We start from the raw sequence: 17,366 nt of genomic DNA on the forward strand, positions 1-17,366 counted from the left end.
ACCTACATGACACTCGTGTCATGATATCCAAATTATGCCCTATCATTGATGTTGCTGATGCGTTCTAGTCATATATGCCAATTTTGTGCCTACCAAGTTAACGAAATGACCATGAGAGCACTAAGACGTAGGCAGCTGTGTGATGACTTACGTTAGGCGCATGCCATGATATTCATGTCACGACCGATTACTTATGTTCGTCATACACTCTTTCATACTATGCGTATTTTAGAGCGCCGATCTTTGGCGTCCGTTCCTGGGTTTCGCGTCGTCGTCGGCGTTGTCGTCGGCCTCGTAACCAGCTCCGCCCCCCTTTCGTCCCCCCAGTGCTAGCAGCGACCGAGTGATACCGCTGGATGCCGCTGACGCCGCTAGAGAGTCAAGATAACGTGACTGCATAGGACACCGTCGCCGCCATGCAGAAAGAGGAGGAAAGGGACCCCCCCCCCCCTGTTCTTGTGTGGCGGATAGGGTGCTCTTCAGTTGCCGACGCGCCAGTTATTTCACGTAGGCCCCGGCACGTCGACGAATACGTGACCACCTTCCCACGGCTACACCTGGTTCTTAGCGCTGCGGAAGCGAGGGTATCATATTTGTGTCGGCATCGGTGGCGTTGTCCCTGAAACCAACTCCGCAGCTGGGGTTGACTCACTATAGGCGTCAGCGGCATCAGTCAGTCGCTGCTATCTCTTCTCTCCTCCCTTTATCGTGTTGTCCGCTTGCTGCGCGCAATTCTACCCCCATCGTTTGCCGCTGGGGGCGCACGCCGCCCCCCTCCCCCCTCTTCCTGCGAGTCTCCGGTTGTGAAAGCGCCGGCTCCAACTTAATTCCTTTCTTCGCTCCTCCTCCAATGCAACCCCTGTGCGGTGGCGATCAGAGAGCCAGATCGGTGGCGGCGGATCTGTATATGTGCACCGCCTGAGCCGAAATCGCCGCTGCCGTTCGCCTTGTGCGGTGGCAATCAGAGAGCTAGATCGGTGGCGGCGGATCTGTATATGTGCACCTCCCGAGCCGAAATTGCCGCTGCCGTTCGCCACTGCGAAATTATCTGCCAGTTCTTTCTGAGCCATGAGCGAGACGACCGATGGAAGTCCTCCGTCTGCTGCTGCTGCTGCTGCTGCTGCTAAACGAGCTGCCAGAGCAGAGGCCCAGCGCCGTCGCCGTCAGAATCCAGAGGTGCGTGCCGCCGAAGCAGAAGCTTACCGTCGCCGCCGTCGAGATTATCCAGAAGTACGCGTCGCCCCCGCAAAAAAAAATTCTGTGATAGCGCATACATGTGTTGCTCGATTTCTTTGCCTCAATCTATCAAAAAGGTGAAACAGCTTATTTGCTGCGCTCAAATTTCGCATTAGGAAGTAACGTAATCGTCGGTAATTTTTTTAGTTGACGAAACGATCATGAGACCTTCAAAGTGTTTAGACAGACAGAGACACAGACAGAGACACAGACACAGACACAGACACACAGACACAGACACAGACACACAGACACAGACAGAGACACAGACAGACACAGAGACACAGACAGAAACAGAGACACAGACAGAAACAGAGACACAAACAGAGACACAAACAGAGACACAGACACAGACACAAACAGAGACACAGACACTGACAGAGACACAAACAGACACAGACACTGACAGAGACACAAACAGAGACACTGACAGAGACACAAACACAGAGACACAGAGACACTGACAGAGACACAAACACAGAGACACAGAGACACTGACAGAGACACAAACACAGAGACACAGAGACACAGACACAGAGACACAGAGACACAGAGACACAGACAGAGACACAGAGACACAGAGACACAGAGACACAGAGACACAGAGACACAGAGACAGAGACACAGACACAGAGACACAGACACAGAGACACAGACACAGTGACACAGACACAGAGACAGAGACACAGACAGAAACAGGGACACAGAGACACAGACAGAAACAGAGACACAGAGACACAGACGGAGACAGAAACAGACACAGACACAGACACAGACAGACACAGACACAGACAGAGACACAGACAGAGACAGAAACAGACGCAGACAGAGACGCAGACAGAGACACAGACAGAGACACAGACAGAGACACAGACAGAGACACAGACAGAGACACAGACAGAGACACACACAGAGACACACACAGAGACACACACAGAGACACACACAGAGACACACACAGAGACACAGACAGAGACACAGACAGAGACACAGACAGAGACACAGACAGAGGCACAGACAGACACAAACAGAAACAGTGACACAGACAGAGGCACAGACAGACACAAACAGAAACAGTGACACAGACAGAGACACAGACAGACACAAACAGAAACAGAGACACAATCAGAGACACAAACAGACAGACAGTGACCGAGACCGAGACCGAGACAGACAGAGACACAGACAGAGACACAGACAGAGACACAGACAGAGACACACAGACACACAGACACAGACACACAGACACACAGAGACAAACAGAGACACAAACAGAGACACAAACAGAGACACAAACAGAGACACAAACAGAGACACAGAGACAGAGACACAGAGACACAAACAGAGACAGAGACACAGACAGAGACACAGACAGAGACACAGACACAGAGACACAGACACAGAGACACAGACACAGAGACACAGACACAGAGACACAGACACAGAGACACAGCCACAGAGACACAGCCACAGAGACACAGCCACAGAGACACAGCCACAGAGACACAGCCACAGAGACACATACACAGAGACACAGACACAGACAGAGACAGAAACAAAGACACAAACAGAGACACAGACAGAGACACAGACAGAGACACAGACACACAGACACAGACACACAGACACAGACACACAGACACAGACACAGAGACACAGACAGACACAGAGACACAGACAGAAACAGAGACACAAACAGAGACAGAGACACAGACAGAAACAGAGACACAAACAGAGACACAAACAGAGACACAGACACAGACACAAACAGAGACACAGACACTGACAGAGACACAAACAGAGACACAAACAGAGACACAGACACAGAGACACACACACACAGACACAGACACACAGACACAGACACAGAGACACAGAGACACAGAGACACAGAGACACAGAGACACAGACACAGAGACACAGACACAGAGACACAGACACAGACACAGAGACACAGACAGAAACAGGGACACAGAGACACAGAGACACAGACAGAAACAGAGACACAGAGACACAGACAGAAACAGAAACAGACACAGACACAGAAACAGACACAGACACAGACACAGACAGACACAGACACAGACACAGACAGCGACAGAAACAGACGCAGACAGAGACACAGACAGAGATGCAGACAGAGACGCAGACAGAGACGCAGACAGAGACGCAGACAGAGACGCAGACAGAGACGCAGACAGAGACGCAGACAGAGACACAGACAGAGACACAGACAGAGACACAGACAGAGACACAGACAGAGACACAGACAGAGACACAGACAGAGACACAGACAGAGACACACACAGAGACACACATAGACACACACAGAGACACACACAGAGACACAGACAGAGACACAGACAGAGGCACAGACAGACACAAACAGAAACAGAGACACAAACAGACAGACAGTGACCGAGACCGAGACCGAGACAGACAGAGACACAGACAGAGACACAGACAGAGACACAGACAGCGACACAGACAGCGACACAGACAGGACACAGACAGAGACATAGACAGAGACACACAGACACACAGACACAGACACACAGAGACAAACAGAGACACAAACAGAGACACAAACAGAGACACAAACAGAGACACAAACAGAGACACAAACAGAGACACAAACAGAGACACAAACAGAGACACAAACACAAACAGAGACACAAACAGAGACAGAGACAGAGACACAGACAGAGACACAGACACAGAGACACAGACACAGAGACACAGACACAGAGACACAGACACAGAGACACAGAGACACAGACACATAGACACAGATACACAGACACAGAGACACAGAGACACAGACACAGAGACACAGCCACAGAGACACAGCCACAGAGACACAGCCACAGAGACACAGCCACAGAGACACAGCCACAGAGACACATACACAGAGACACATACACAGACAGAGACAGAAACAGAGACACAAACAGAAACAAAGACACAAACAGAGACACAGACAGAGACACAGACAGAGACACACACAGAGACACAGACATAGACACAGACAGAGACACAGACAGAGACAAACAGAAACAGAGACACAAACAGAGACACAAACAGAGAGAGACACAAACAGAGACACAAACAGAGACACAAACAGAGACAGAGACACAAACAGACAGACAGAGACAGAGACAGAGACACAAACAGACAGACAGAGACAGAGACCGAGACAGAGACCGAGACAGAGACCGAGACAGAGACCGAGACAGAGACCGAGACAGAGACCGAGACCGAGACAGAGACACAGACAGAGACACAGACACAGACACAGACAGAGACACACAGACAGAGACACACAGACAGAGACACACAGACAGAGACACACAGACACACAGAAACAGACAGACACACTCTCAGAGAAGCAAAATTTTACCAGAAAATGCTTCGCATTTAAAAGATTAGTGAAAGCGCATATGTAAGAGTCGTGTTGCAGTGCTTATATTAGCTTGGAAAGCAACGAAGAAGTGATATTTTGCGAGGCAATGACACCTAACTGTGCAACAGAGAGCATAAATGTACGTTAAAGTGGGGACACTATAGTTAGGTATGCAAGTGTTCTAGCTAGGGACACATATTTCTTAACTTCCCAGAAATTGCGTGGAGGGGGTAACAACTTTATTAACAATCTGGCAAATTCGTGGCCTGGGCCTAGGCCGCCCCCGAGGAAGTCCGGAGATTCTTTCTCCTCGACGCCTCACGGGCTTGCTGGATGGGCCATAGTTGATTTTCGAGGTTTGAGCTGCGCAACGCCGCTGTCCATCACGCCGCAGCTTCATCTGGCTAAACTGCTTTTTCTTTGCATATAACCTCACATTCCCAGAGAATGTGTCTAAGAGATAGGTGAGCCCTGCTGGATAGTTAGCAGTTATCATCTGAGTAGATGTCCGGATATATCCTCCTGAGATGGACGGTGTTGGGGAAGTTTTTTGTTTGTAGCTGCCTCCAGTCTACCGCTTGGGCCCTGTCGCGTTTGGGGTTAGGGGGCGGACAAAACCGCCTTGAGTTTTGATAAAATTTTGTAATATCACAGTGCAATTAAAAAAAAAGGAAAACGCTAGATTCAGTAGCAATACCTGCGGTGGAAGCTTCCTCATGACGACCAACGATGATAGGGCAGTTAGCATTAAGCCAATGTAGGGACAGACCGCAAAACGGAATACTCGTCCATTTACAATGTGAAAGGGAGGGGAGAGTCTAGTAAGAACGCTTATCGCGCCTTCGCATTCCATAAAGAAAATTTAAGTAAACGCGGCTTGCCAACCTCCGGTACTAAAGATTGCAGTTTTAGCATCTCTGAATATTATTGAACTATAGAGTTGTTGCATACGGGAATATTTAGGGCAAATTCATTTCGAACGTTCTGCTCCTCCGGTACAGCCATCTGAAACACCACCCTAAGTGCACACCTTACTCTGAATTCGTGCCAAAACATCATTAAACTGCAATTCTGGGATATTATGGGCCGAAATCTTAGGAATAATCTGGTCACCTGGGGCTCGTCAACGTGCGCCCAATGTACTGTACACAGGTGTTTTTAATTTTGCCGCGATCATAATGCAGCCGCCGCAACCACCACTTTACCCATTGACGCTGTGCTTAGGCGCGCAATGGCAAAGCCACTAGGCAACCACGTGGGGTATCTAAGCAATATCTTTGTCAACAAAGTTCAACGGGTTTAAGAGAAAAAATATGGTGCCAGCACGAACACACAGAGTCTGCTTGACAAATAAAAATTGAGAATAATGGTGAAGCACCGATTTCAATTGCTACTGAATCGATGACTGCGTAGAATGTACAGTCTCGGCCTCTGCCCCGATCTCCTGGGAGTGGGCGTTTGCACTTCACTGATGTGAGACTATAGGATTCAAACATAGGTTCTGTACGAATTTGCACGCATCTGCACAAATTTCTTACTAAGGAGAGTGATAAGGCGCCTCCTGCGGAAACCGACTTGGTGGCTTTAGTGAAGCGCGTCTTCATGCGCAATAAGTGCACCACTGCCACGGTGGATGTAGGGCATCTCTCCCATATTTGTTGCAAAGGCGAATGACCATCGCCTACGTACCGTCGAGGCTGTACGTCTGGTTGGCTATCGGCCTGAGCGGCACGTTCCGCTGGCAACGCCAGGCGTCGTCAGAACAGCTGCAAATTAAAAAAAGTATTGGTATGAGATACACACAGCTGTTACGAAAAATTGAAATTATCTTTTATTACAAGCAAGTAATAATAATAATATTTGGGGTTTTACGTGCCAAAACCACTTTCTGATTATGAGGCACGCCGTAGTGGAGGACTCCGGAAATTTTGACCACCTGGGGTTCTTTAACGTGCACCTAAATCTAAGCACACGGGTGTTTTCGCATTTCGCCCCCATCGAAATGCGGCCGCCGTGGCCGGGATTCGATCCCGCGACCTCGTGCTCAGCAGCCCAACACCATAGCCACTGAGCAACCACGGCGGGTTACAAGCAAGTACCGAGAAACCAAAGCTCTGTTTGGTAATCGAGCTGGTTACAATGTTTTGGTCTCACTCAGAGCCCTTACAACGGGTCAGCCGGATGCCTAGGTGATGGACAGGATCTGCATCATCGAGGCACTATAAGTAGCCAATTGATACTTTTTTGGCCCCGTAATCTAGGCGTGTTCCAATTAGGCATTTGTAAAAGTTTGAGGAAGGTCTTGTCACTATACCCCACGTTGTTTGCGACAGAATTTTAGGAATATTCATTGTTTTTTTGCGGGGGACATTTCTGTTCAAGGTACTTAAAGACTGAGTGCCTAACTGTGATATAGAGCACGGAACTCTTGCTGCGTCGGCGGTATCCACAGTAGATTTTCTCTTCTCCTAATCTTGCCCCCCCCTTTCCCCTTTCGCAAGTGCAGGGTAGCCAAACGGGCTCATTGTTGGGTAACCTCAATGCCTATCATTTACCATATCTCTTTCTCAGGCGTATAATAAAGGTTAACTTCGTGCCTAAAATGACACCTTAAAATTTAGTGCTCTCTATTCACAGGTAAGTGTTGCTCATGCACCTCAATATGGGAGACCGGAACGACGCCTCTATTTCTTGAAAGACGGAAGGAGGGGCTTCTCCAGAAATGTGGCTTAAAAGAATTCTGTGCTGATGTTGACGCTTTGGTCAAGCCAATTACAACTTGTCTTTCGTAGAATGCAAAGCCACACGAGTTAAATAGAATCGGCAAGTCATCAACATAAATGGATTAAAGCATACGTTGCGGAATACATGAACGTGCTAAATTAATTTTTCACAACAATGATACGAATAAGTCGCCCACACCCTGGTAACACAGTATTCTCGATGAATAACCTGGACGGAATATTGCCAGCACTAATATTCTACGTTAGCTTCGATAAATAACTTTCTGCTACATTAAGCATGTTGCCTCGAAATGCCCGTTTCCGAGATGGCGCAAAAGGCCAGGTGGGGCGTCAAGCGTTTTTGACATCAAGAAACAATGACAGAAAGAACTGACTTTGAGCAAAAGCTTTACTGATGTAAGACATAATCCGCATGAGGTGGTCAGTTGTGGATCGGCTGTCTTTAAAGCATCGTTCATAATCGTCATGTAGTTTGTTTCGTTCAAGAAAGTAATAGCCCACGAGTAATCCTCTTTTGTAATAGATTAAACGAGCAGTTTCATGATGCCATAGACCACTAACTTGCCATAGAAGATGTATCCTAGCCCTGTTTCAAGATGGAGACATAAATAACTTTATTCAGTGCTATGTAAAATTATATTGTTGCCCACATGGTGTTCAACACTGGCGATAGAGCAACTTGCGTATCAGCGTGAATGTGTTTTATTATTGCGTACATAGTTTGATCATTTCCCGGAGCAGACTTCTCACGAGGTATTCAAGACGTTCCACTCTAGGTAGGGCATGAGTGTATATGATGTTATTTTGATGCCTTTCGAGGAGAATGCTTTACGTCAAGAATAAAAATTTCGGCTCGTTATCAATAAAGAGGCATCCACAGGAGAAAAAAAATTACAGCGAGAATCTCGCCAAAGGGGGCTATGTGCATTTTCGTCTTAATATACTATGTGGGATTCGGGAAGTTCGTCCCCAAGGCTCTGAAATTGTTTCGTGAATTTGGTGGTTGGGAGGTATGCAAATGGAAGTGATTTTGACCAGCCTGTGGAGCAGCAGTGTTCGGACAGCAACAGCTTCAAAGGTCGTTCTGAGTTGTAATTGATGGCAGGGAATTTATTTACTATTATAGCCACACAACCCGACGAAGTGAGACCATCGTCGCGGCCTCTCTTAAAAATGACGTTGCCTAGGAAAGTGTGTGTGTAGCTATTACGTGTGTTTTCTGAACACACGGAGCTATAAAGGATTGATAAATTATGGGGTTTTACGTGCCATAGACACGATTCGATTATGAGGCGCCCTGTATTGGTGAACTCGGGAATAATTTGGTCAACCAGGGGCTCCTTAAAATGCACCTAAAGTTGAGCACACGGACGTTTTCTCATTTCGCCCCTATCAAAATGCAGCCGCCGTGGTAAGAATTTAATCCCGCGACCTCATGCTTAGTAGCCGAACACAATAGCCACTAAGCAACCCCAGCGGTTCGCAGCACTTTTGCACTAAGTTTCTAAATATGTTGTTCGACATCATCTAAATTGTGTAGAAGTCTCCTTACATTCCTCTGCAATGTTAGTGTGTACGTATTGCAGAATGCATTTGTGCTGCGTGTCTAATATAAGACAGCTAACTTAGCTTACAGAGTCCCTTTGGTTCTATATGACGCAGGGTGACTGGGTTTTACGGTTCGAAGTGAAAGGGTGGTGCCGTTCGACTAGGAATCGTGTTCACCGTCCTTCCTGGAAGCGGTGGTTTGGCAACGCCTCGCCTGGAGTGACAGTATCTTTAAATGCCACAAACCTAGAATTTGATGAGGTTTTGTTGGATGGTGGTGCAACGCTGGCTGCACCCGCCGAAGGGGCTTGTTGCCCAACATTAGGCACATTCTTCGTGGGCAAGGCTGCTGCGGCACTGTCCCTTTATGCACCGCATCAGCATACCCTATGGTATGGAGAAATGAGCCGTCTTCTTGCGTCCTTGACGCGTATTCACGCGTCTTTGAGATGTCTTCACGCGTCTTTGAAACCTCTTCACGCGTCTTTGAAACATTTTCACACGTCTTAGAAGTAGACGTTTTCTTTTGCTTTTACAGTTGTGATCTATTTTTCTATTTTCTTTGTGGCATAAATTCGGGAGTGAGAGGCCCCGTCACCGTCGCAGTTCGCCCACTGGCTGGGTTGCTTTATGTCAAGAAATATTTTGAAATGGTGGCTCACCTCGCGGTGTCTTTCGTAGTAGACGATAGTTTCTCGATGCCAGCGTGGCTCGTTCTGGGCCAGGCGTGAACGGCACTAGCGGTGGACACAACAGGTGCGTAGTTGGTGCTTCCGCTGCCAGTGGCATCTGCACCGTCCGACAAAACAGCAGAGGTGGTTACCCGTCACTTTGCAGAGGTCATCCAAAGAGCATGAAAAATAAATGGTGGCATGCAAAACGTTTTAGTTGGGCTTTAGGGATAGGGAAGGCTGGCTGCTGTGTTCGCCTGTGCAGTGCGCTTTTTCTATCCGGAATTCTGGAATTCGGAGCTCAGTGCACAAAAAAAATTCATATTGACGTAAAAGACAATCACATTGAAATTAATGGAATGTTAATTTTTCTAAAACTAAATACGCTGCAAACAATACAGCAGATTAGAACACGATCATTTTCAATGCTAAAGACGACAGGTCATATTCTTTCAGTGCGCTACAAAGGTCAAACCTACTTTTTCCAATTTCAAGCAAGAGGTAGTGTTCGATGCTTCAATAAGGTTGCAAAGAAACCTATGTTAAATTCAATAAGCAGGCTTTGGCACACGCCAAACTTCCCTTTACCAAGAAGGACGCCACTCGTTATTTCAAAGCTGCTTAGATAGCAACGCACAAAAGGAAACTTCAGCTCGGAGGCTTCTGTCTAAGTGCGTGGGAGCAGGGATATTGTTTTTCTCGGTCACGCTTGCACAAGATTTGATGCAGACCATGGAATGTGAAAAACAAATGATGAAATCTTGTAACTGCCATAAACTAACCTATTATTGAGACGGTGAGTGTCTATATAAAAAGTATTGAATGCGCTAAAATTTGTAAAAAAGAATATGAAGCTTGCAACTGTGTAATTGAGCAATAAAAAGGATATGATAATTCTGGAATGTAAATTGACTAATACCCGTAAATTGAGAAAAATGATGCGCAGTGGTCTGAACTTTCCCACAATGAGCTAGGACTTTTGGAAAATGCCTGGAAACCTTTGTAATTTCTGTAAATTGTAAATTCATAAATCAAACTCGGCCGCTTTACCTATTCTATATCTAGCGGTTCACAGGACTGCTATGTTTGTTTTAGGATGCGAGTTACTAAACTGCGTAGGTTGTGTTTCAAATTTCGCGGAACTTGCCAATTTCCAGGAATTCTGCCATACCATCCAGGCCCTAAATGTGCAATTCCCTTGCTGCAGTCACTAGAACATTCTAATGGAACGAACATCGTTCATGTCAGTCTAAGAGCTGTTACTAAAAGCATTTCAACATTTTACATGTTGGGCATGAAAATTTCAAATGCTCCCCGAGCCGAAGCTTCCTATTAAAAAGAAAATGGTTTCGAAAGCATGGGTGCTGCAGTGAAAGGATGGCTGCCGAATGGTGTCATGAACTCGGGTGTTGGCACTTTGTTTACTATTGTACCCCGATATCCACTACCTCATATAGGTGAACGGGTTGTGTGCAAAAGTGCAGCTGCAGGTTCAGCATAACGCCTATTCATTGTTAGCAGTAGACAACCTGATCGGGTCGTGGACTAAGAAAAGGAGACAGAACAAGTGTAAAAACTCCATAGCCAGGAAAACTATGTCGTGATAAGATAAACGCCAGTTTCAACCAATAGTGAACAATTCTTCAAGAGCCTGGGCATCCTCTGCATATATTTACCTACGTCTGTAGCGGAAGTTCCTAGGAATGTATCTACAGTTAGCCATGCATGTTTAGCAACTAATTACAAACAAATATGGCTCTTATCCACTGCACGCCTTCGAGACCTATCACAATGATTAAAATAGGCCACACAAAGCGCATATGTGAGGGTCGTGTTGCGGGCATACGATAAGATGAGAATGACTTGCAGAATTACAAGTTGACAGGGCAGTATTGTTGGATAAAGTAACCGCTGCAATCTCGCCACACTCCGGTAAACACAACGACCGCGTGTTTTCCAGAATACTCATAAGGTGTGGCTGGTTTTTCGTAAGGTAGACAGAGAGCTGTCCTAATGTTCCTCTCACAAGGTTTGGCTGTTGTAAATACACAAGCACGGCTCGTAAATTAAAAGGTGTCTACCACGTGTGAAACGTATAAGCGGCTGCTCGGAAGGAAACAGTTGCAAACAGTTGGCCACGTGCCCTTCATCTGGAAGAGGTCGCGGAAGAGGTTACGGAAGAGGTCGCTGAGCAAGAGGTCGTGGGATCGAGTCCCGGCGACGGAAGTCCCATTCCGATGAGGGCGAAATGCGAAAACACCTGTGTACTTAGATTTAGGTTCACGTTAATGAACCCCAAGTGGTGAAAATTTCCGGAGTCCTCCACTACGGCGTGCTTCATAATCACAAAGTGGCCTTGCCACGTAAAACGCCATAATTTTTGTTTCATCTGGAAGGAGCGCCGGTTTGAGAGAGCTGGTCAAAATCCCGCTAACAAATGTATATGTGTAATGCTAACTGCTTAGAACAACACCGACTACTGCACGAGAATTAGGTTGATCATCCAACGACGGAATACCAGCAAACAGATGTGTCGTACGAAAAAAAACCTATGGGAATATATAATAGAGCAGGGGCTCGTCACGTTAACATGACGTAGGCCCTTTGCGGAGAAGGCAAAGAAGCAACACCGCTTGAGGACAACATTCGAGGCAGAGAGGGAGATTGTCTGGAAGCAGTAACACTAGCCTGCTGACGGCACAGTAGCACGACAGCTCGATGTCATCTATCCTCTCCCATAACGAATGGACTTAAATAATTGTATTACCAAAACACTCCCTTGACGGCGCATTGGCAATTTACTGCCTTTAATTTAAATTTTCAATTGCGCCCGGTAAGAGGCCCTTCAACGACAGGATCTTCAAGCAAGCATTTAACGTGAAGAATAAAGCATGCGGTTGGCTTGCTACGCATTGGTAAGTTCGTTACTCTGGCCCCATTCCAACACGACATCCAAGACATATCGAGAAGTGTTCATTGCCTTTACGAATGAATTCATCGTGTTGAAAATGAATTGATTCGAAACTTGAGGCACGTAGAATACGCGTAGTGTTGACTCTGTTAGCACTCAACTCATCTGCATGAATTTCACACTACGACTGCACATCAGCAACTGACATAGTAAGGCGTCCGTATGACCTATAAATGCACCGCCATCAGGATCGATTGAAACGATGCCTCCTCTGTTAGATGTTAAGCATCTTCGCGAGTGGTGTCGATGGTTAAAGGCCATGCCATACGTACCATTGACGTCAGTGGCATTGGTCTGGCGCTTCAATGCCTTCAACGCGTCATTGATGTACTCGTCAATATACCTGAAATGAGACATACATATTGGCTTTGGCCGGTGCTCCTAGTTACGGCAGAATATACCTGGACATTGTTTTTGCCATGCAGAATTTGGAACAAGGGAAGTGCTTCTTTGTTAATGAAGGGAAAACCTGTAATGTATCATTTTATGAGAAGCATAACTTCCTGGATGGCATAGGTGAACGGCGCACTCATAAATTGCGTAATTTCTTAAATCATGACATGAAGCGTGAAATATACGAAAACAACGAACGATGCTAGAACCAAGACAGGCAGATGCTAAGTTGCAAGATTACGATATAATTATGTAGTGCCATCCCCTCCAAGGTGACCATTTTAGACTACCTGCGTATAGCTCTACGACGTCATGCGAGTCAACTGGAAAGCGCTAGTCATACCTATTGTGACAGGATGGCCACACCATGAGTAGCATGCGGAAATGGTGGGTGAGAGCTTAAAATTATGCTTTGGGTAACGCAAGGTTATGTTAGGTTTGGCTGCATTATATTAGCTCTCGTACAAGGGCCGTGCCAGTCGGCCGAATAAGTCACCCAGCCGCGTCCGCAACAGCTGTGCCAGCGTGCGACCACGCATCTTAAGATTTGCAGTCGGCAACTGTTCTCGCCATTTCACGATAACTTTCGCACGCTCTGCCAACGCGGCCGTTCGCAGTCGTGCCAAAATGACATGGCCGTCGCGGCGTCCCGGTAGTGCTTTCCGATTTGCCTTAACCTTTCCTACAAATGAACACTGCGTTCACTTCAAAGACATATGGCGTTTTTCTTCAGGCACAAGTTTTATATTTCCTGAAAAACAAGTAACAACGAAAAGTTCAGTAGTGTTCTCACTTAGTCACACATCTCTTGCGTGTTTAGCAAATGGCACTATTTGTGGGATGTTTCGTTGGGCTCCTGGAGTGTGCTCACTCGACCGCCAACGGAAGTGTGACGTACTGTTTCATTTATTTATATCCTTGTGTTTCACGTTTCAAAAGCCTGATTTTGCAATGACGAACTCTTGGATGGATCACGGAATTTAATTTCACCCCCTGGGTTTCAGTAATGCGCGCGTAAATACAAGTTACGGAGCTTTCTTACGTTTCACAATGTCTGGTGAAATGCCACTGCGCCTGGAATATTACCCGTGATGTCGAGCTAAGCAGCTTAACATCCAAGCCAGTGGGCTACTGCTACAAGTGTGCGTTGATCAAACGCAAGCTAACTCACACACACACATATATATATATCACACATATCTATATAACTCACACACACACACACACATATATATATATATATATATATATATATATATATATATATATATATATATATATATATATATATATATATAAACAAGAAGAAAGGGGGTTAACCGAGGGACCCGATAATTATTATAATGAGAATCCAACAAACACTGACACCAAGTACAACATAGGGGAAATTGCATGTGCTTAATAAGTGAAATAAAGTAATGATAAATTAATGGAAATTAAAGTGGATGAAAAAACAACTTGCCGCAGGTGGGAACCGAACCCACAACCTTCGCATGTCGCGTGCGATGCTCTACCAATTGAGCTACCGCGGCGGCGTTTCCCCATCCACTTTCTTGGGTATTTATGTGTACTAGTTCACTCCCAGGGTTCTACTAGTACACATAAATACCCAAGAAAGTGGATGGGGAAACGCCGCCGCGGTAGCTCAATTGGTAGAGCATCGCACGCGACATGCGAAGGTTGTGGGTTCGGTTCCCACCTGCGGCAAGTTGTTTTTTCATCCACTTTAATTTCCATTAATTTATCATTACTTCATTTCACTTATTAAGCACATGCAATTTCCCCTATGTTCTACTTGGTGTCAGTGTTTGTTGGCTTCTCATTATATATATATATATATATATATATATATATATATATATATATATATATATTCTGTCCTTATTGTGTTCCGGGTGAATGTTCTTTGGTATGGGAGGTATTACCAATCTTTCCTTCGTCTCTCTCGGGATGTCCATCTTGACATCGTGCTGAAAGTGGTAACCTATGTCTAATCTCTCTAGGATGTGTCTGCCTGCTCTAGTCTTAGAGCGGCGTTCATATTGTGCCCTACATTGCGCTTCAATGAGCTCGTCTATTGTGTTGTGTAGGCCTAATTGCAGCAACTTGTCCGTGCTGGTGCTGATCGGTAGTCCTATGGCTAGTTTGTATGTTTTCCGAATGAGGCATTCTAGTCTAGTTGATTCTAGCCTGCCATTTTACGTACGGTGCCACGTATACTATTCTACTTATTACGAAGGCCTGTATTAACCTCATAGTGTTTTCGTCTTTCATCCTGCTATGTTAATTTGTTATCCTTCTGATTAGCCTCATGATTTGCGCTACAGTTCCCTCCAGTCTTCTGAGGGTTTCTCCGTTGTTGCCCTTGGCTTCAATGATGAGCCCCAACACCTCGATCCTATGGACCTTGGGTATGGGTTTCCCTTCGGCCGTTTTTAACTGTATCTCCTCTCTATGGGTGAGATCGTCCCTGTAGTTGCCTGGTTTGCGACCTCTGCGAGTCAGCCAAGTTATGTTTTTTTGCACAGCAAACCATTACGAAAAGTAAACAGTATTGTTCCTGCTGACTGACATGCGGCTGCCCGTAGCGGTTTCAAGGTAAGGTCGCAAAGTTGCTCGCTCTCGAAGGTACCCAGGTCTGGAAAGTCGAAGAGATGGAAACTAGGTAGTCATCGAAGTCATTATGCTCAGCTTTAGCGTGTGGCAAAGGGAGACGGGATAGGCAATCATCATCTGTGTAACAGCGTCCGCCTTTCTAGTTAGCGGAAAAGCTGCACTCTTGAAGGTGCAAAGCCCAATGGGCCAACCAGCCTGCCGGGTCACGCAGCCGGGTGAATGAGTGAATGATGGTCAGTCACTATCATGAAGCGCGGCCACGTAGATACGGGCGGAACTTATGAAAGGCGAAGACGACTGCTAGACACTCGAGTTTAGTAACGGTGTAGTTTGTCTCCGCTATTGTAAGTGTTCGACTAGCGTAGACAATCAAATCCTCAAGGCCACCGCAGAGCTGAAAAATCACAGTGCCAACACCCACATCGCTGGCGTCAGTATGCAGCTCAGTTGACGCCTCCGGATCAAAATGCCGTAGAACCGGCCCAAAAGTCAACAACAATTCCAGCTGTTGAAACGCCGACTCGCACTTAGCAGTCCTCATTGCAAGTATTTGTGAAGGAGTGAGTGAGAAGGAGTGACGTGAGCGGAGAGGGTAGCTGTGCGAAATCCTTGATCAAGCGCCGGAAATATGAGCAAAAGCCCAAAAGCTTCGCAGATCTGTCGCCAGGTGTGGCTGTTGGAAGTCGCGAACCACTGCTATCTTTTCGTGGTCTGGTGGTATGCCGTCTTTGTCGACCAGAAAGCCTAATACGAGGGGGCTTCACGCTCACCGAGATGACATATCTTCGAGTTTAAAATAAGGCCAGCTTGCTGGATACAGTCAAGAACACCGACAGGCGCTGATTGTGCTCGTGAAATGTCCGGCCGTAGGTAATGACGTCGCCTAAATAGCACATGCAAATTTCCCATTTGAGTCCGTGGAGTACGTTATCCATAAATCGCTCGAATGTCGCTGAAGCGTTGCATAGGCCAAAGGGAATAACGTTGAACTCAAAGGGGCCGTCAGTTGTGACGAAGGCGGTCTTCTTCTCTGAGGGGTACATGGGAATTTGCCAATATCCTGACCGTAAATCAACAAGAGAAATACGACGCGGACTGGAGGCAGTCAATGGCGTCGTCTATTCGTGGCAGGGGGCACACGTCATTCTTTGTTACGGTGTTTAGGCGGTGATAGTCCACACAGAATCTCAACGAGTTTTTTTACTAGGGTCCCAGGAGCAGCCCAAGGTCTATCACTGTCTATCAGGTCTGGATCACTCCTTTCTGTAACATTTCTTTGACCTGCTCGGCGACGATTTTTCTCTCTGAAGGTGAAACGCGGTAGGGCTTGTGACGAATTGGCGTCGCTTGCCCTGTATGGGAGTGGTGTTGCATACGAGACGCTGGAGGTGTATGGGACGCTCGTTGTCCTTGAGCAAAATCAAACAATGTGGCGTAGCGAGAGAGCACTCCTTCAAGCAGACACTGCTCACTAGAAGACAGCATTGTCTTCCTCACAACTGTCAGCGTCGAATGTTCCGACGCTGACAATGGCTTGCTCGTCAATACTTCCCAGTTTAAGTCCTAGCGGCAATCTTATCGATTGGGTTGAAACATTCACTGTCCACAAACGAATACAATCATCAGTGGTGACAACGAGGGTGCGAGGGACTATCACATTTTCTTGAGCGCATTGTCATAATCGGGCTCGGATAAACGACAAAAACAACCTGTCCGAGAGCCAGAAATATGGACAGGTTCAAACATTCCTGCCTGCGGGGGCAAACACACATCTTGCGACACGG

The 17,366-nt window shown here is 46.6% G+C and overlaps 1 protein-coding gene across 3 annotated transcripts in view; it reads right to left on the minus strand.

Annotated features, from left to right (window-relative positions):
- LOC135921382 (uncharacterized) overlaps nt 1–17,366 on the minus strand; it is a 52,249-nt gene that overhangs the window by 33,947 nt on the left and 936 nt on the right. The window contains exons 2-4 of one of the 3 annotated variants that reach the window (XM_070526023.1): nt 12,846–12,916; nt 9,594–9,720; nt 6,329–6,405 (exon numbers count right to left, since the gene is read on the minus strand). In XM_070526023.1, the coding sequence (XP_070382124.1) occupies nt 6,329–6,405; nt 9,594–9,720; nt 12,846–12,916 (275 nt within the window). The remainder of the gene's footprint in view (nt 1–6,328; nt 6,406–9,593; nt 9,721–12,845; nt 12,917–17,366) is intronic. The other 2 variants (XM_070526024.1, XM_070526025.1) reach the window with 2 other exon arrangements.

Source organism: Dermacentor albipictus, chromosome 9 (assembly GCF_038994185.2).
Source record: "Dermacentor albipictus isolate Rhodes 1998 colony chromosome 9, USDA_Dalb.pri_finalv2, whole genome shotgun sequence".
In the NCBI taxonomy this organism is placed as follows: domain Eukaryota; kingdom Metazoa; phylum Arthropoda; class Arachnida; order Ixodida; family Ixodidae; genus Dermacentor; species Dermacentor albipictus.